We start from the raw sequence: 19,511 nt of genomic DNA on the forward strand, positions 1-19,511 counted from the left end.
TCCTGGTGGATTTTTCCCTCCTCCATTGATAGACAATGTTGCAGAAATACAGATGGCTCTGGAATGGCTAATTAAATGGGGATCACGTTTTCTGGGGGCAGATGCTTCTGTAGAGATCTATCATAATTTTGCACTAAATACCACACTTGTATACAGTTTAAACACGCTTTAGCTTCAGTTACATTCTAATATGCATCTGGCTTCACCATAAGGGAGTTGCCCCAGGTGGTAGATTTCAGGCAAGAAACTCAATGAATTGCTTTTTAAACTTTTTTTGTAAAAGTAAATCTTGTGTTAAATGTCTTTGCACTCAGTTCTGTAAACTGTAGTGATATTGGAGTTATAAAGCTGGGTTTGGGAGTGCCAAAGTGATGGGAAAGGAGTGACATTAACAGTGTGCTTTGTCGTAGTAAAACATATATGCATACATAAATAACATCACAACAGCTTTATGTTTTATCAGCATTACCAGTTTGGGGAGAAGACAAGTCTGCATTGTATGGGGTGGGAAGTAAGGGCAGTTGAATCCCACCTCCCAATGCCTTGGCTTGGTCATGTGTTCACTCAGACAGGACCAAGTGTACTCACTAATCAACACTGAGATAAACAAGTACTGTACATACAACTGTTTGATGTCTAATACATTCCTCTGCTTCTATTTATCATATGTACAGAAACAGAGATAAAATTAGTAAATATCCTCAACCCTGCATGTTAACGTTTATTTAACTATGCATTTGTTTTTGTTATCTGCCATGCAGGTGGCATTTTTATAAAACCAGTCCGCTAAAACCATTAAAAAAGCATAATAAAACATCAGTCAAATCAAATATTTTTGTCTTAGTGCAATCCTATGTACATCGACCCAGCAGTAAACCTCATTGAGCTCAATGGGATTTACTCCCAGATGAGTGTGTATAGAATTGAGGCTTACAGGCAAAATATGCACCTCAGCACCAATTACAAGGCCCAATTATAAGTCTGAAGTCAAGTGTATTATCTTAGCAGAAGTATATGTGTGCCAAATGCAGCTTTCTATCTGTTCTGCAAGTATCCTAACAGTTCCCACTGCATGCCCCATGAGCGAGCCTGTTGGTAAGGCTCAAGTATTTTTATATATGTAATATTTATCAACAATATATGGTTGTTAGTATTATTATAAGTATAGCCTTATTTTATCAATCATAGGAGTGATGTCTATTTTAGCTCCAAGATATCAGTCTTTTTATTTTTTATTTCCTTTGCGTAAATCTCTGGGCTGGTTCGGCCATCCTCAGCTGCAAGATCCTTTTCTAATCCTGTTTATTAGGAAGATATAAATATTGTTCTAAACCAGGAGTGAGAAACCTCAGGCCTGGGACAGAGGATGTGGCCCTCCAGGCTTCTCTACCCGGCCCTCAGAATTCTCCCCAGACACATCTCCACACGCTTCACACCCTCCTTGAGTATTTCTACCTGGCTGGAATGTGTCCTTGAGCTCCCGATAAGGTCTCTTGCTTGTCTGGATGGAGGAGATAGAGCTGAAGGAGTAGAAACTAGCCAGTTGTACAAAGGAAACATTTCCATTCCTTGCTCTGCCCACTTTTGCCTCTGGCATATGGCTTGCCTGGAAGGTTATTGTGCTCCTCCACAGCAGCAAAAAGTCAACTATGTTCCCAGTGATTTATGTATATCCGACCTGTTTTACCAGCACCAAAGGACAGTGTTTTAGCCACATAACAATATTGCTGCAGTAAGTTCAGGATAAGAACCATTATGAGACATTCACAGCTGAGCAGCGATTTGAAGCTGATTTTTTTCCACATCCAAACCTAATACTTTATAGCACGATCCTGCTCAGAAGTGAGTCCTGTTGAATTCAATGGGGTTTACTCCTGGGTAACTAGGGTTAGGATTGCAGCTGCTCTACACCAGCTCTAGGAAAGATATTGTGTTCAAATTGAGATATACATACCAAAAACAAAACACCCCACCAAACAAACAAACACACACACACACACAGCTTTGCCTTTCATTGTGGGTGTGTGCCCCCCCCGCTGCGCCCGCTTATAAAACATGCAGAAGAAGGGGTGGGGGGAAGGATGCTGAGCAAATGAAAGATTTGAAAATGAATTGACCACCAGCCTGGGGAAGCAATACTGCAGCAACCAGATTTAATCCTTGTGTGGATCAACGACAGAGACGTGTTGAGAAGTACCGGTACATGTTATTTAACATTTATTTCAAACATATTACAGAACTTGAAAGTTCCCTGTCAACCATCTGAAGAAGGAAAAAAGGCCAGTATGTTGAAACATCATCCCCAGCTAAAGCATGCTGCTGTCAGTCCTGTATTAAGCACCGTTAATATTTGAGATTATCTCCCCTGCTTCAAATATGACTGGTTGAGTTAATATCTATCTCCACACCTCATTCACATTCAAGATTATCTCCCTAAGCAAGCAATTTGCATATATCACCTCATTAGTATTCTTCAGCAGCTAATCTCAGCTCATGCTGTGCTGGGGATCACCCCCCTCCCTAGTAATTCATTAACATTCAAGCTTACTTTATTATAGCAGGGCTGTCAGATAGAAGGCCAGGGATTGATTAGGCCTCATGGGGTCTCCAGTGTAGCCTGCAGCATCCTTCCACATTCCACCCAATGCAATCACTTTCAAGGCCACAAGTGGATGCTCTTTCCGCTAGCTAAGCAAAGGGACTCTTGGCAATGGCTGCTATTGCATCCCAGGGCATCAACCCCTCTTGAATTGCATTCATGACTATTAAGTAGTGAAGTGAGCAGAGCACTGAGTAACATTTGCTACAATCGGCAAGCTAGTTCCTGCTTTCATTTATTTTTGTTCCTTTTTGTTCCAGTGCCCCACCCCCAACACTACTTGCTTTTAAAACATTTCTAGTTCACACATACAAAGGGCTTCACAGGAATCACTCACAAGAAAGTAGGCCAGCGGCAAGGAACTTGTGTGCCTTCAGATGTTGGTGGACTAAAGGAAAAAGTAAAAAGGTAAAGGACCCCTGGATGGTTAAGTCCAGTCAAAGGCGACTATGGGGTTGCGGCACTCATCTCGCTTTCAGGCCGAGGGGCCCATGTTTGTCCACAGACAGTTTTCTGGGTCATGTGGTCAGCATGACTAAACCACTACTGGCGCACAAAGGACCGTAATGAGTGCCAGAGCGCACAGAAATGCCATTTACCTTCCTTCCACAGCAGTACCTATTTATCTACTTGCACTGGTGTGCTTTCAAACTGCTAGGTTGGCAGGAGCTGAGACAAAGCAATAGGAGCTTACCCGTCATGGGGATTCGAGCCACCGACCTTCCGATCAGCAAGCCCAAGAGGCTCAGTGGTTTAGACCACAGAGCCAACTCCCATCATCCCTGACTATTGGCCATGCTAGCTGATGAGAGTCAAGCGAAGGCTTGCCATATTTCCTGACATGTCCTGGTTTTTGGGTGTAAAAACGGCATTGGGAAATTTTTGCTGAATCAGCAAAATGTCAGGTGAAACCTGGATGTATGGCAATGTGGTGGGAAAAGCAGCAGAAACAGCTCAAAAAGCTTAACATCACTATTTGGGGGAGAGGTTTTCCTAAAATGGCTCCAGCAACACCTGGAGGACCAATGTGATGCATCCCAGAAGCAAACTCCTACTATGTGCTTTTAAAATGCATATGGTGCATGTGCCTCTCAAACTTGCCCCTTCAGCAGGACCATAGCATGGCAGGAAAGGGGTCTATGCCTTCTCCTCCTCCATGGACCCCATCTGCTGGTAGCCATGGAAAAGCAAAATTTGCTAGCTAAGAAATATAACAACTCAGGTTTTCTTCTCTGTAACTCATAGCAGCTCCCAATGAGCAATGTGGCTGCAGTTTAGGGGAATGTGGCTGCACCTCTTCACCTTTCATGGGTGCCCAGAAAAGGGGTTTTGATGTAGACCCCAGAGTCCAGGCGTGTTCGCATGGGAAGAGGTGGCCCCCCTGTGCTATTTCGGGAAGAAGGGCAAGCTATAAATTTAATAAGTAAACAAGGCTTTATAGATCAAAACCAGAACCTTGATTAGAGTCTGGAAATCTGATAATCCTGTATTCTACTGGTAAAAAGTGTCCTTATGCAGCGAAGGCAAAATGGTAACTTTACATTTATGCACAAAAAACCATGCAATCATCATCTAAGGCCTTTTTTCATGTGCCTCCTCCACAAGAGGTCCGGAGGGTGGTAAAACAAGAACAGGCCTTTTCTGCAGTGGCTCCCTGTTTGTGGAATGCTGTCCCCAGGGATGCTTGCCTGGCACCTTCATTATACACCCTTAACCCCCGGGGGAAAACGTTCCTCTTCAACCATGCCTTTGGTGGATTAACATCCTATATTTTTCTAAATGTGTTTGTGGGAGGTGAGGTAATTGTTCTGTTCTTGTTTTTATGTATTTTATGTTAACACATTCAATAAATAACTATTAAACACACAAACAGTGGAATAATTAAAAGGTGGGGGAGCCCAGCTCCCGAGGGGGAATTAAAGGATGCACAAGGGGTACACAATCCATAACATTCAGCAGTGTGGATGGGCACTAAGAAGACCCTTGTGGGAATCAGGTCAAAAGTGCACCTAGTCCATTCTGTTCTCATAGAGCTGCAACTATACACCTCTGGGAAGCCCACAAGCAGGATACTTAGTGTAAAAGCAACTATTCCCACTTGCAGGGGTGAAACTAGGTTTTATTTTACTCAGGTCAAAGACCCAGTTTGGCACACCCACCGATGTGCATTTGAATACACCTTCCTCTTTGGCAATCACTAAATAGCTGAGTAAGATTGTCTTAACAATGAGTCCATAAGTGACTGTGGAGGCCAATTTTGGATCCACACATCCTTCCATAATGGGCACATAGGTTTCTGGGCGAGTTGATCATGGTGAGGGTTTGCCAAGTGTGCCTACCTCTTAGCACGTTTCTCCCATTCATCCTGCGTTCGAGCTTCAAAGCCCACGACACCTTTGGTAAAGGCTGTTCTCCAACTGGAGCACTTGCAGGCCAGTGTTTCCCAGCTGTTGGTGTTTATACTACATTTTAAAAGATTTGCCTTGAGAGAGTCTTTAAACCTCTTTTGTCGACCACCAGCATTATGCTTTCCACTCAGGCTGGCAGCTCCTGTGGGGGCTTCACCCAGGGCAAAAAAGTTGTAGCTGCTGTACTGCCCACTTGTGTTATCTTCAGCAACTGATATGGCAACATGGCAATTGAGGTGGTGTTCCCTTTTAAGCCAAGGTAAACCTTTGTGCCGATTTTCTCTCTCAGTGTAGTCCTCTGTCTACTCAGAAGTGAGTCCCATTACAATCAACGAGGCTTAACTCCCAAGTAAGTGAACATAGGTTTGCTGCCTTAATCATGAACGCCTTCAGAGAGCAGTTGCAGTCCAAAGACTGCAGGGAGAAGGAAGTTCCTTCATAGATGGTGCTAATGGCAGCTGTCAAGTGTATGTGTCCATGAACATTATTGAGGACAGGATGGTTGAGAACATCTCGAACTGGTCGCCCGAGCAGTCATTTCCCCTATTAAGCCCCACCCGCTTCTTAGTGTATCCCGTCATTATGCATAATTATTAGACGAAATATATTTAACTTATTCAGCCCTAATTAGCTGCTTCCTGTCGTCAGCTGGGCGGGTTTACTTTTCTCATTTGGCCAATTAGGAACCTGCGCGCTTTGTTTGAATAAGGAAGAACCGGGGGCAGAGCTTTCCCCGCAGCCAGACACTTTTTCGTCGCCTATTGGCTACATCGCTACGTCAAGTTACTATTTCTCCGAGCAGCGTCTCTCGCGCACTCTCACATTCTATTGGCGAAACGGCGCGTCAATCGAAGGATTTGAAATTCGCCCCCACCCAGTTTCTTCCCGCAACCGTTAGCAGATAAACAAACTATCGTCCCTTTAAACGCCGCTTTCACCAAACGTTCGTATTCAAATCCGTCCAATCAGGCACTATAGCGCCGCCTCTCCACTACGCCTCTCCTCATTGGCTGCCGGCCGTCGCGGACATTGGTTGTCAACGGCTCTCCGCGAGGAGAGCACCCGAGAAGGGAGGGGGGAGGAACGGACCCCCTCCGTTCTAACGGGCCTGATTGGGCGGTTGGGGTTCCAAAGGGGTGTGGCTGGCTTTGGCCGAGGGTTATAAAAACGTTTGCTGGGCACCGGCCACCCTCATTAAAGTGAGGGTGGCATAAGCGAGTTGGTAACAGCGTGGAGAAGGAGGAGGGTGGGGGGAACATCTGGTTTCCCCCCCGTAAATGCATGGGAAAGGTGGAACTTCTTAAACCCTAGTATCTAGCGTTTTTTCAATAGGGGTAGGGGGCTCCTGACCCAGGTTAGGAGTAGGCGCACGATATTTTAGGTGTAGACTAAGGTGCGTATGTGAGCCCTCTAAAGGTTGTGCTGTTCTACAATCCTGTGCAGACCCTACACAATGGTGAGTGGCTTTTGGCTCGTTTGCCCATGCCTAATTTGAAGTTTTCTCCTTGGTTCTGGGACCCAGCAGAACTTGGTTGGGATTGGGGGCATGTGACTTTCCTGCACAATAACGATCAAAGGTTCAGGGGATGGGTAACATGGGGATCTGTTCATATTTGTGTGCCTGTAGGCAAAATCCAGGAGTATGGAGTGAAACCTTTGGCTGCCTGTTTTCAGCTGGGTTCCAAGGTTATGGTTTTGTATTGGGGAAGGGATAGATTTGCTTGTAATAAGATACTTGGATTTAGCATTGGAGGTATGTCAGTGTTTGTGGCGCGAGTGGTGAGAAGCCTGTTGAAGTCCTGGTGTAGAGAAAGGGTGGAATTTCCTGATCTAGTGCCAGGCTTAGGGGTGTCATGATAGAGGAGGAATCCTAATAGAGGAGCTACTGATGAAATATGAAGAGAAAGTGAAACATTCAGAAGGAGCTTCTCAATTCCTAAAGGAACTCATCTTAAAATATGATGAAAGAGGCCCATATTCTTTGGTGTGGAATGAGTACACTGGAAAGGCATTTAAAAGTGGAGGTTCAAGTACAACAGATGTAGTGATGCCAGTTTCTCTGAGTATTTGTTTAAATTAAGCAGGGTGGGGAAGCTGTTATTGGACTCCTACAGCCATCATCTCTGACCATTAGCCATGTTGACTGGGGTTGATGGGAGTTGGAGTCCAACAACAGCAAGAGGACCGCAGGTTCTCCATCCCTGGTTTAAAATGTCCGACTTCATTAGGGTTTTATAAGTGTTTATGGGAGGAATAATTTTTGTATAGGAGGTGTGGGCGGTTACCCACACTGGAAGTCAAACTTGAAAAAAACTTAATTCCCCACTTGCCACAATATTTTCCATCCTTTGTTACAACTTTGCTCCTTCTGTTTCCTTTCTTGGATGTGTGAGCTGTGGCATCCTTGATGCATGATCCATATGAAAAACACACATTATTGAGAGTATCAAGGTCTTTAAAAAATCCTCAGATTTTTGGGGGGACAGTAGATTCCTTACAGGGTAAGTAATGCATTTTGATAATAGCCACCTTTGCTTTTCTAGAATTTAATTACATTCCCTGTTTGGATCTTATTTGTTGAGGCATATTTTATATTGTTTGATTTATAAGTGAAAGACAGAATGTATTTCTTTCCAGTGCCTTCCAAAATACCTCGTATTTTGTTTGATTTCCAGGTGCAGGACTAAAGGCCTATTCCTTGCTGCAAACACAGAAAGTCATCACTTGTACAAAATAATACATAATAGAAAAGATGGATTGTTCTTTTACATATGGGGAGACATATCTCAGACATTCTTTATTAAGGCTGGAATCCTGGGCATTGAACACCATGAGACTTGCTCCTGAATAAACATATAGGATTACATTGGGAGGCATCTAGAGTTTGCTTTCTGAGTAGTTTTATTTTTTTGTAGTATGAGGATTTAGGAAGATACAGCAGTACTCTGAACAGTTTGTCTTCTTCTGCTCCTTCTTTCTCTCAAAGCAAAACCCCCCCATGTTTGCAAACTCTTCTATTCAGTGGAGTTGTAGAGTACTGCTTTAAGGTCTATAAAGTTGGTTAGCCTTTTAAAAACCTTTTGTCTTGATTTGTTCCAGTCTAGGCCTTTGGTTCCCTTGGGTATATTTTTCTATGTGCAGTGCTGCATACATGTTTTTAAATTTTCATTTTGTATTTGAGACCTGCACAGTCCTTTGACCTCTTACATGCTTTCAGATGTGTTTAATTGTAAACTCTTTCTCATGGGACGAATCCTTGGCAAGCAGTGCTCTCTCCTCTTCCCCAACCCCACCCCCCAGCAGATGGTTTACACACAGGCAGCAGTTTTGTGTGCAGGGAAGGACTGAGCTTCCATGATAACTTTATTTTTTTGTAATCTATCAAAAACCATTAGTCGTTTCTCAAGACATAGTATATGTGTGTGTCAGTGGAGGTTAAGCATTTGTAACTTAAGCAGAAGTGATGACTTTTATGGATGAAATGAAAATATTCCACGTAGAAAGCCATACATAGTGGTGTGTAATATTTTTCTCCTTGTCAGTGTGTTCTTTATCTGTAAGCTCTCGAGTGTTGGTACAGTGGTGCCTCGCAAGACAAAATTAATTTGTTCTGCGAGTTTTTTCGTCTAGCGAATTTTTCGTCTTGCGAAGCACAGTGTCGGGAAAGTTTTGGAAAAGCTTCAAAAATCACCCAAGTCTTCAAAAACCTCAAAAAAGGCTACCACTCCGCGTTCTATGAGTTGCTCCTCGAAGTCAAGTCGCAACTGTATTAACGGTGTTAAGAAAAAGGAAACAAACTTGCAAGACGTTTTCGTCTTGCGAAGCAAGCCCATAGGGAAATTCGTCTTGCGAAGCAGCTCAAAAAACGCAAAACCCTTTCGTCTAGCGAGTTTTTCGTCTTGCGAGGCATTCGTCTTGCGGGGCACCACAGTACTTTATTTTACAGTTACTCCAAAGAGATGCTAGGATGCCTCCTCTGATGTCTTCCTTTATAGCCAAGGGTGATTCATTTTTGCCATTTGGCATCCTTACTCTTGAAATTCCCTTTGGGGGCAGCATTCCCACTGTTGGTGACTTTGTGTTTTAAGTTCCATTAGAGTGAGCCTGGCATGGAATCTGATTTTTGTTAGCTTTGGAGGATCCCAAGAAAAAAAACATCCAGCAACGTGGGATACATTGCTTTGATCCAGAAGGGATAAGAAATGGTATTGTGGAGTGTCCTGTTTAAATGTGGCCTCCTCTGTACTTCTGGTAGAGGAGGCTGTGGGTGTAGTTAACTAATTAGACCAGCCTTTCACAGCTTTAGGTCCCCAAGTGTTGTTGGACTAGAATCATCCATGGCCACTGGTCCTGCTAGCTAGTTCATCATAATCTGGGGATGCAAGATTGATAGAGAGTCTGAGACTGTGACCAAAAAGGTTTATTTTTCAGTTTTGGGCTACATGCTTTTGTGTCCATGTACGCTACAGTAGTAAAACTTAGTTTCTGTTGGGGTCAGAGAGAGAGATGGGAAAGAACTCCCCAGGGAGAGCTGGTGCATGTTGGAAGCTAGGTCAGCTTGCTCCTTTTAAAATGGCAAGTGGGCAACCCCCTTAGCACTCTGGAAGACGTATGTGGGCACCTTTAGGGTGTGTGCAGAATTGGTCTGAGAAGCAGAGGCTGCAAATAGCAACCCTGTGATATTGAACTGAGGTGGAGCTTTTGTAGAAATGACAGCCAGGTAACAAAAATTGTACACCCACAAATACACATTGTGTCTGAGGGAAAAGTTAAGGCACACCTTGCCTAAAGACTTTGCGTAACCGAAGTACAAAAGGTTTTCTTCCTTTGCAATTGTCCTGCTTTTGTATGTCAATGTTTGCTGGCAATGCAGGCCACTTATTTCCTTCTGAGGGTGCAAATGAGGATCTACAGTTGACAGGTGTCAAAATATAAATAAATAGCAATGGGGGGCTGTTTAGATGAGGTGTTCTCAGGATTTGGGGGGGGGGAGGTGAGAGCAGACTTGCCTTCTCCTGTGTGTTTTCTTTCTCTCTATTTCACTCACTATCACTCACACACACTGAAAAAGTGACTAACAGACAAAGAGATCCTGTGTTCGTTTGAATGGGGAATCTCCCCTGCTTTGCCAGATTTAATGTCTGTTTTGAACAATCATGGAATCCCTTGCCTTTGTCGATTGGCTTAGTAAGTGAGGAGAGTGAATTGGGAAACTGTAGGCCTGAGGCCTGCTCCCCATCTCTTTCTGGCTACCTCATGTGAGTTGGGGGTCACACACCATCTGAACAGCCCCAAAGAAAACTGTCATTCAGGTATCTGCTTAATTTGTGTGTGTCTCTGCTTGCTTTCACCCCCGTTTCTCACCTGAAATTAAAAACATACAAACCCGTGTGTGCAAAAGAGGGTTAGAAAAAGCCCAGCCACTCCAGATTTGCTGTGTTTGATAGCTGTGCTGCAATATTGGTAGCAGGCTTTTGAGAAGTCAGATTCAACCTTTGCTGTGAAAGCTACCTTGCTAGTGTATTTTCTCAACCCATTATTACATTTTACTCTTGCCTCTTCTCCAATGAGTTCAAGGGCTATGCCCATGATTCTTGTATTTCACTTTCCCCTGTTTTACCCTCACAATTAAACTGTGAAGTAGGTTGTTCTGAGAGTGTGTGATCGGCCCAAGGTCACACAGTGGGCTTTGTGACTGAACTTGCCTCTCTGATCCTAATACAGCCCTCCCTGTCCTCTGTACCACACTCACCCAAATTGGCTTTTCTCAAGTAGCAGCATTTGCCTTGGGGGTGGAAGGGTTTTACGTAGGATTTGACACTGTCCCCACCAATTAGTACTTTTGAATGCTGGGATTCTTGAGCCTACGTGACTTTGGCTCTTCGTAACACATCTAGCCTTGTTGTCTTGACAGTTATGAGAGTTTGTGCTCCACCAAAGGACTGCGAGCTCAGGGCTGCAAAGTAGCTGCTTCCCATCCCTTCCTTCCTCAGCCCTGGAAGTTCCACTCAGGCAGTTTTGAGGAGGAATTGTGCCTGTGCTTTCAAGAATTGCCGCTATGAGGGATGTAATATTGCTTTAAAATACTTACCATTGGGCTTCTGATCCCTTTGGAAGCAATTGATAAATGAAACAAGATAAATCAATTTGCGCAAACAAGCTGTTCCTTTTTCTTTTACTCTGTCTAATTTGATGCGCCTTTGCTATTTGGTTTGGGTGTGTCTTCATGTCACTCTTCCCATATGTGTTTATTTCTGCCTTGCAACGAAGACTCTGTATACAATGTAGTTGCCCATGAGCTTATGTGCGCATATATATATATATATATATATATATATATATATATATATATATAGTGTTAATTTTAATTTTAAAAAGGGCTCTTCCAGTTCATAAAGCGTCCCTGGTTCTTGCTTGCCATGTGCAGGCAGGTGAGTGGCTGTTCAAAAGTCCATTTTAATTTGTGCTGTTTTGCCTTGGATCTCTCTCTGAGTCTGTGGGTGGGTGTGTCTTTTCAGGCTAGAGGTACATGGATTTTAGTGGAGAGAAATTAGAGTGTCTTTGGGTTTTGCAGTCTGGGCTCATCAACAAAAAAATACTTTAAAAATAAGACTTGCATAATTCTTGGTGAGTGAGAGTTAATCAGAAGAAAGTGCATTTTGAAATGGATCCTATGTTTTGTCATCATCCTGCTGCATGAAACGGCTTTCAGGGAGCCTACTTGTGAGTAAACATAGGAAGCAGACTGCGTTGCTGCTTGAATTGGCAGGTTCATGTGGGTTATGGGGAGATTACTTAGGAGTAAGCATTTCAAGTGGCATGCTGGCAGAAGACAGTGTTCCAGTGACATGCCTTGGAAAGCAAGTAGCTATTTAATGATTCACTGACTTTGCTAGGAGAAGACTAGGAAGTGGAGGCTTATTTTGGATGGTGGTGTTTCTCCACAGGTGTGTGTGTGTATGTGTGTTCCAAGGCATGTTTTTGTTTGACCCAAGTAAGCTCCTTTTACATGCACTATGCTTTCCTTCCTATTCCCTCCCCCAAGTAAATCTGAGTATTACTAGTGCCTAGAGGTGGCCTTCCTGTTCTGTGTTGCTGGAGGCTCTTGGGTAGATCTGTTGGTCACCCTCTGTGCAAGTTTTCAGGCATTCTGCAGCACATTGTCACTCCCAATTTTGGTCAGCCCTGCCCCCTTCAAGAGCAGCGGGTGGCAGATCCACACAGGGAGTGTATTTCAGCTAAGAACCATATTCTTCTTTGCTTTTCCCTCTCCCACCCTTTCTGTCCTGCAGAATTCCAATGTAGAAAATTTGCCTCCCCACGTGATTCGGCTGGTCTACAGGGAAGTCTCCACTCTGACCTCAGACCCACCTGAAGGCATCAAAGTATTCCCTAATGAGGAGGACATCACAGATGTGCAAGTTACCATTGAAGGACCTGGTAAGAAGGGGCACGTGGGGTTTGCTTTCCGAGACTCCTTTTTTAAAAAAGCATGTGGTTAGGAGGCAGAGGGCAGTACCTGCATCAAGTGCAGCAGAGCTCTAGCTTATGGGTCGTTGTGAAAAGGGCAACAGTGCCAGGTGGCATTGTCCAAGGAAGAATGGAAAGGTGACTCTTTTAAGGGGTTGTGGGGCTCTTCTCCACAGGCAGTGTAAATTTAGCTTCCCATCAATATTCCTATGTTGTCCAGGAGAGCTTGTTCCCATCACCTGCTTCCAGGATGGGGAAAGGAGCTCTCTTCCCCGCCTCCTGTGAGGGAATCCAGATACCTTTGTGCTGCTTATAGCATGCAGGTATTTACAGTGGTACCTATGGTTGCAAATGGGATCTGTTCCGGAGCCCAGTTCGCAACATGAGCAAAACGCAACCCGCGTGTTCACGGGTCGCGATTTGCCGCTTCTGCGCATGCGCGTGACATCATTTGGAGCGTCTGCGCGAGTGGTGAAACCTGGAAGTAACCCTTTCCGGTACTGCTGGGTTGCTGCAGGACACAACCTGGAAAGATTTAACCTGAAGCAAATGTAACAAGCTGTATGACTGTATAATATATATATTACATATATATATATTTATATATTCTAACCTTGTGGTTAGAAATAAGACAGTTGGGTCGGGTCTTGTAGGCAGAGAGAAGCTCTGGAACAAAGCTGCAACCTTGAGCTGTGGCTCAGTGCAGACATAACACTGAAGTAGAATACAGGAGGTCAGGACTGTTGGGGTGTATCCAGTTAAATTACACTCTGAGTAGATGTGTTGAAATTAACTGGCCTGTGCTGATTATGCCCATCAATATCAATGGGTCTAGGGCTAACATTGGAGACAGCCCATTGGGCCAGTGTTCTCTCTTTTAGCAGAAGTTTCAATTCTCTAGGAATACCAAGTTCTCAGTTTCCACAGCCCGAGCATATACTTTCAGACTTCTAGCAATAAAACCAAATTAACCCCTTTCCCACCCTTGGTTCTAAGAAATGTTCAGGAGGGTCCATATCTACCAAAGTTGGGGTCCACTGTTTTCAACTGGTGAATGAATCCTTGAGCCCCGAACTGGAAATTAAAAGGGAAAAGAAAAATATAGCCCCTATTAAGCTTGTGCTGAGAGGAGTAAAAATTTCTGCCTTGCAAGTAGACAAACTTGCCCCAGAAAAGGGCTTGAGGTGAAGGCTAAAAGAAAAAAGAGAAAGAGGGGGGGGGGACCAGACTTATTATTTAGCTCCTTTAAAAAAAGAAGTCTTCAGTATTCAGGAGAGTTGCTGGAGAAAAAGCAAAACTGGGCTAAATAATTCTAAAAAGGAAGCAATATTAGGGTACACTCTAGTTTGTTTCCTTCAGTTACACACACGTGAATAATAATACTCCTTATTAAAAATTAGCCTTTCATTAATTTATAATGACAATCCCAAAATTCTGGATTGCTTCTTCTCTTTTTCCTCCTCGTACACTAAGAATCCTTCCTTATCACAGTTGGGTTGTAAATATTGTTGAGACCAAGAGGAACCTTGATACTTTTTTGTATCTCTTTTGTACTCTGTCTATCTGATTTCTCAACCTCACTGCCCAAAGTGGAATCTTCTACAGTATTTCTAAACGTGGTTTTTCAGAGAGAGAAGAGTTATCTAATGTAACAGAGGTATGGTGGGCTTTATCTAACATTTGGGACATTCTCTCTTAACTGAAGAGAAGATTCAGTTCTCTTGAAATACCAAGTTCTTAGTTTCTGCAGCAAGACCATATAATGTCTGTCTTCTAGCAATAAAACCACACCAAAAATAAAATGGGAAAATGGAAACATTTTGCGTTTTAATATAACACACTCATAATTTCATCTGGGCCTATATAAACTAACTTTTAACTATTAACTTTTAAAATGTCATCTTTTTTTGTCTTGTGTCCAACCAGAGCGTTCTAAAAGATAAACCTCTATTCCCTCAGTTTATTCTGTGTATACTTAGGCAGCCACCAAATAGCATTCAAAGGCATCATTCACTTCACTCCTGCAGTGCCCGTTTCATGTTTTATAACCCTCTTTCATCCGATATCCTATGGTTTGATATTTGCTATGCTTTTCTATTAACCACTACATTCCAGTTTAATTAGAAATAAATAAGGAACACGGAACATGCCAAGTCACAAATACTGGATCAATGTATTAAGTTCTGGGACTTCAGATACAATACATGAAAAGAAGAACAGAGGTTTTCTCTGAATTTAAGCAGGGCTGAATCAGGAATAAAAGTACATATTCAACGGTAATAGGAGAAAGTTCTGCTAATCCAGAGAATTGAGGATTATCAACATCATCAACCATTGTTGCTTCAGAACACTGTCCAAGAAAATAATAATTTAGGATTCAAATTACTTTCCCCTTCTTTTCAGTGAAAATTCCAGTCTTTGATAAGGCATATCATTTGTTGGGGGGTGTTATAATGCTGTGGTCTAAACCACTGAGCTTGCTGATCATAAGGTTGGCAATTCGAATCTGCCCGATGCAGTGAGCTCCCGTTTCTCTGTCCCATATCCTGCCAACCTAGCAGTTCGAAAGCACACCAGTTCAAGTAGATAAATAGGTACCACTGCAGTGGGAAGGTAAATGTATTTCCATGTGCTCTGGCATTCATCACGGTCCTCTGTGCGCCAGTAGCGGTTTAGTCATGCTGGTCACATGACCTGGAACGCTGTCTGTAGACAAACACCGGTTCCCTCGGTCTGAAAGTTTAGATGAGTGCCACAACCCATAATCTCCTTTGACTGAACTTAACTGTCCAGGGGTCCTTTACCTATAATGTGTTTGAGAGGGGGAGTTATTGGATTGTTCTTGTTTTTATTTTGATTATGTATTCTATGTTTTTATATCATGATTTTATCTTGTGAACCACCCTGAGACCTGCGGGTGTAGGGTGGTATTCAAATTTTTACAAAACAATTTGTTCCCAACATGTTACAGAGCACCAACCACATCATAAAACAACACTCAGGTACCAATAGCTTGGCCAGCATCTTTTTAGCTCCCAAGGTCTTGTGGATCATTGTGGATCATCAGGGCTGCCGTAGAAGATGGAATCTAGAGGAGGCTATATTGGCGTTCTCAAAAAGTGGAGAAGTGGTCATACGGGAAAAGGGAGCACTCCTTGGGATCAGGCAGCCAAAAAAGCAAAATAGTTAGCTGGACATCAGAAATAACTGAGCTTGTGGTTTAAACCATGTGTGGGGTACAATGAGTGGGAGATGCCATCCTGCAGTATTGCTGAGACAACCCTTCTCCTGTTCCTGCTGCAGAGGGTACCCCATATTCCGGTGGCCTCTTCCGCATGAAGCTCATCCTCGGCAAAGACTTTCCAGCCAGCCCACCCAAAGGCTACTTCCTGACCAAAATATTCCACCCCAACGTGGGGGCCAATGGCGAGATCTGCGTCAACGTCCTCAAGAAGGACTGGAAAGCAGAACTGGGCATCCGACATGTCCTGCTGGTGAGTGGTGGTTTTTACTGGGTTACATCCCAAAATGCTATGTTTGGGGCCTGAATTGGGTTGTAACCCAAAATTGTTAATATTGTTAATTCACCTGGTCAGACTTATCGTCCAGTACTTTCTATACTGACTGGCATTGGTGTGACAGGGTTTCAAGTAGGCAGATACATTTCTTTTGCCTGACGCCTAAGATCCTTTCAATGGGCAATACTAGGGATTAAACTGCATGCAAAACACGTGTCTCGCCTCTGAGCCATGTTTGCCCCTGTCATTGGGAATATGACCATTTTCTTATGGGTTCTTCCTCTGCAAGTGGATAGGTCTAGGCAACTCTCTTAATATTTTGGCAGTATGTTGAAGTATTCAAAGTTAACGAATCAGTTAAAAGGGAGGTGACGAGTAAGTTAAAAACACCTTAGTCAGCGGCCATTAAAACTTGCTCCTTTCTAGGTGTTCTACCATCTTTCCAATCTTTAAGTTAGGTAACTTTTGAAGCAACAGAGATAGGACTCTGTGGGAGCTTGGGATAGATGATGCCACAATATTTTGGTGGTTCTGGGCCCTCAGAATATTAGCTGCTTTTTCCTGGATTTGAATTGCAGCTCTCCATCATGGTGATTAAATCAAAAAACAGACCGCAATGCAGGACAGTTCCTGTTGTCTGTTCCACCTCAAAATGTATGAGAGAAGAATCTTGCTTTGAAATCATCCACTTATAATATCCCTGCTAGTAAAACGCTTGTACATCAGGAAGGTTGCTTGCTGCTTCCTTAGCCTTTTCTCTAACGCATTCACTTCCCACAAGCTTTGAGCTTTTGACAGGCACTTTCAAACCAGCAACACTCCTTTTTCACAAGCGCATATCTGTACCGAGGTGATAATAGAGTACCTTGTTCCTGGCTCCACTTTTTAATCTGAATCTGGTGTCGGGCTGAGAGTGAGAAGCTTCCGCAGGCAGAACTCAACTCTGCTTCAGAGTTATGCCCCATCTCTAGAACTGAATGATTTCCAAAGGGCAACTTACAACACATGGGCAGCTTGATGCCCTCCAGAAATTTTTGTCTACAATTGCCAACAGCCCCAACTGCTGGCCATGTCAGCTGGTGCGGCCAAAGGGAGCTGCAGTACGAAACATCAGGAGAGCACCACATTGGGGAAGGCAGCCAGTGTGGCATAATGGTTAGAACGCTGGACTATGACCTGGGAGACCAGGGTTCAAATCCCCACCCAGCCATGCAGCTCTTAGCCTAATCTACCTCATGAGGTTGTTGTGAGAATGAAATGGGGAGAAGGAGAACCTTGTATACCACATTGGCCTCCTTGGAAGACAAAGGTTGTACAGTGGTACCTCAGGTTAAGTACTTAATTCGTTCCAGAGGTCCGTTCTTAACCTGAAGGACCACTTTAGCTAATGGGGACTCCTTCTGCCGATGCACCGCCGGAGCCCGATTTCTGTTCTTATCCTGAAGCAAAGTTATTAACCTGAAGCACTATTTCTGGGTTAGCAGAGTGTGTAAGCTGAAGCGTATGTAACCCGAGGTACCACTGTATATATAAATGGAATAAATAGAAATAAATCCAGGCAATGTGTAAAAGGGTGCCTAGCAGCTTGTGACCCACTGACTGCTGACAGGGGTCAGTGCATCTTTATCCTCACTTTAGCAGTCCAAAGACAACCAGTTTGTGAAGCAGATTTATTGCTGGGGCAGAGGGAAGCAGCAGCCAAGCAGTGGCTGAGACCATGCTGGTCTTCCTCCTGTCCTGCTCCTGCTCCTGGGAGGGAGTAGGCACAAGTTCCTGAGATGCCCTTGGTTGGCCGATGGCAGAGCTCGCTGGATTCTTTCCCTCAAATAATAATAATAATTAATTTATTACTTAAACCCTGCCCATCTGACCGGGCCTCCCCAGCCACTCTGGGTAGCTTCTAACAGGATATAAAAAGCACAATAAAAGATCAGTCATTAAAAACTTCCCTAAACAGGGCTGCCTTCAGATGTCTTCTAAAAGTCAGATAGTTGTTTATTTCCTTGACAGCTGGTGGGAGTCTGTTCCGCAGGGTGGGCACCACTGCCAAGAAGGCCCTCTGCCTGACACTCTGATAATGTCTTGCCTTTCCCTGGTTCTGACTGCCCTCGCTCCTTGTTCCCCTCGTAGACCATCAAGTGTTTGCTGATCCATCCCAATCCAGAATCGGCCCTGAACGAGGAAGCAGGGCGCCTCCTGCTGGAGAACTATGAGGAATATGCCTCCCGGGCCCGCCTCCTGACAGAGATCCATGCCCAGCCTTCGTCCGGCCTGCGCACCAAGGACCCTGCCGAGCCTTGCTCTTCTTCGGCCGGTGCCTCTGGGGAAGGCCCCATGGCTAAGAAACATGCAGGCGACAGGGACAAGAAACTGGCCTCCAAGAAGAAGACCGACAAGAAGCGAGCTCTCCGGCGGCTTTAGGGGCCAGCGGGGACGGGGTGGGGTCTGGCGCACAGGGTGGGTGGGTGTGATGGGCGTTGGGGTTCCACAAGTACATTCTCCATTTCTCCTCTCTCTTCCTCTCCCACCTTCACGTTGAGGCTGCAGTCCAAGTCTGTCTCGCCCTTGTCAGATTTTTCTTCTTTTCCGTCTTTAAGTTATTTAAATTATAAAAGCAGGAAAATCTATTAAATGCCTTTTTTTTCTTAAGAAGGCTCTTAATGTTTGGTTGTGCCATCATCTAAAACCAGCGGCCCACGTTGAGAATACTCTGCCCTTACTGTTAAAAAGGATGTTAATAGAAGCGCAGAGGAGCATCGAAATAAGAGGATCAGAAATTGGGAGCATCTTCCTTTTTGACGGAGGGCTTTAAAAAGAGGTTGCTGCTTTGCGGTTTAAGTGGGGAGGGGGGAGATATCAAAGAAGAGACTTTATAGAGGTAGATAAGATTGTGAACCGTGAGGAGCAGGTAACGGGAAAGAGGATTTTTTACTGTTGGACTTCAGGATTACTTTGCTGAAATTGGTTGATGGAGGATAACGAGAATGTTTCTCTGCACAACACATAATTAAGGAATTCATTGCTCCGAGTTGTGGTTTTGACCACTAACTTAGTTGTTTGTTTTCAAAAGGAAGCTAGGCAGATCTAAGCAAAGAAGGGTCTTTCGATGTGTGTGCTAGCCATGCAAGCTAAATGTGACCTCTGTTTAGAGGCAGTATGTTGGGGTGGCCATGGGCTTTCCTGGGAGCATCTGGTTAGCTGCTTTTTAGGCCTTTGGCCTTTGATCCAGCAAGGGAGTTCTTAAGGCAAGTCAGCCGAGCAGAGTGACCTCCCTCTGTGTCCAAATGAATTCACTCATTCAAAGTACTGGTCTCTGCATCCCTTACCACCGTGACCCCTTAAACTGTCCTATGGCACCGGTGTTAAGCTACCTTGATGTGGGACGAGGTGATGAATTCTGGGATTTGTTATGACACGAGGGGCATCTGAGCTGTTCCACACATTAGCTGGCAAGTACTTAGGTGATTTAATGGAACGTGTGAATTTCATTTCCCTCCATCAGTGTCCCAATTGTAT

At 44.1% G+C, this 19,511-nt stretch overlaps 1 protein-coding gene across 1 annotated transcript; it reads left to right on the forward strand.

Moving 5' to 3' along the window:
* The first annotated feature begins 6,035 nt into the window (after positions 1-6,035).
* On the forward strand, positions 6,036-18,647 carry UBE2S (ubiquitin conjugating enzyme E2 S). Its single transcript, XM_081169135.1, has 4 exons — positions 6,036-6,463; positions 12,300-12,447; positions 15,781-15,971; positions 18,126-18,647. The coding sequence occupies exons 1-4, from the start codon at positions 6,461-6,463 to the stop codon at positions 18,414-18,416; spliced, it is 633 nt and encodes a 210-aa protein (XP_081025261.1). The 5' UTR covers positions 6,036-6,460; the 3' UTR covers positions 18,417-18,647.
* The last annotated feature ends 864 nt before the right edge of the window (positions 18,648-19,511 follow it).

Source organism: Podarcis bocagei, assembly GCF_964188305.1.
Source record: "Podarcis bocagei genome assembly, chromosome: 13".
NCBI lineage: Eukaryota > Metazoa > Chordata > Lepidosauria > Squamata > Lacertidae > Podarcis > Podarcis bocagei.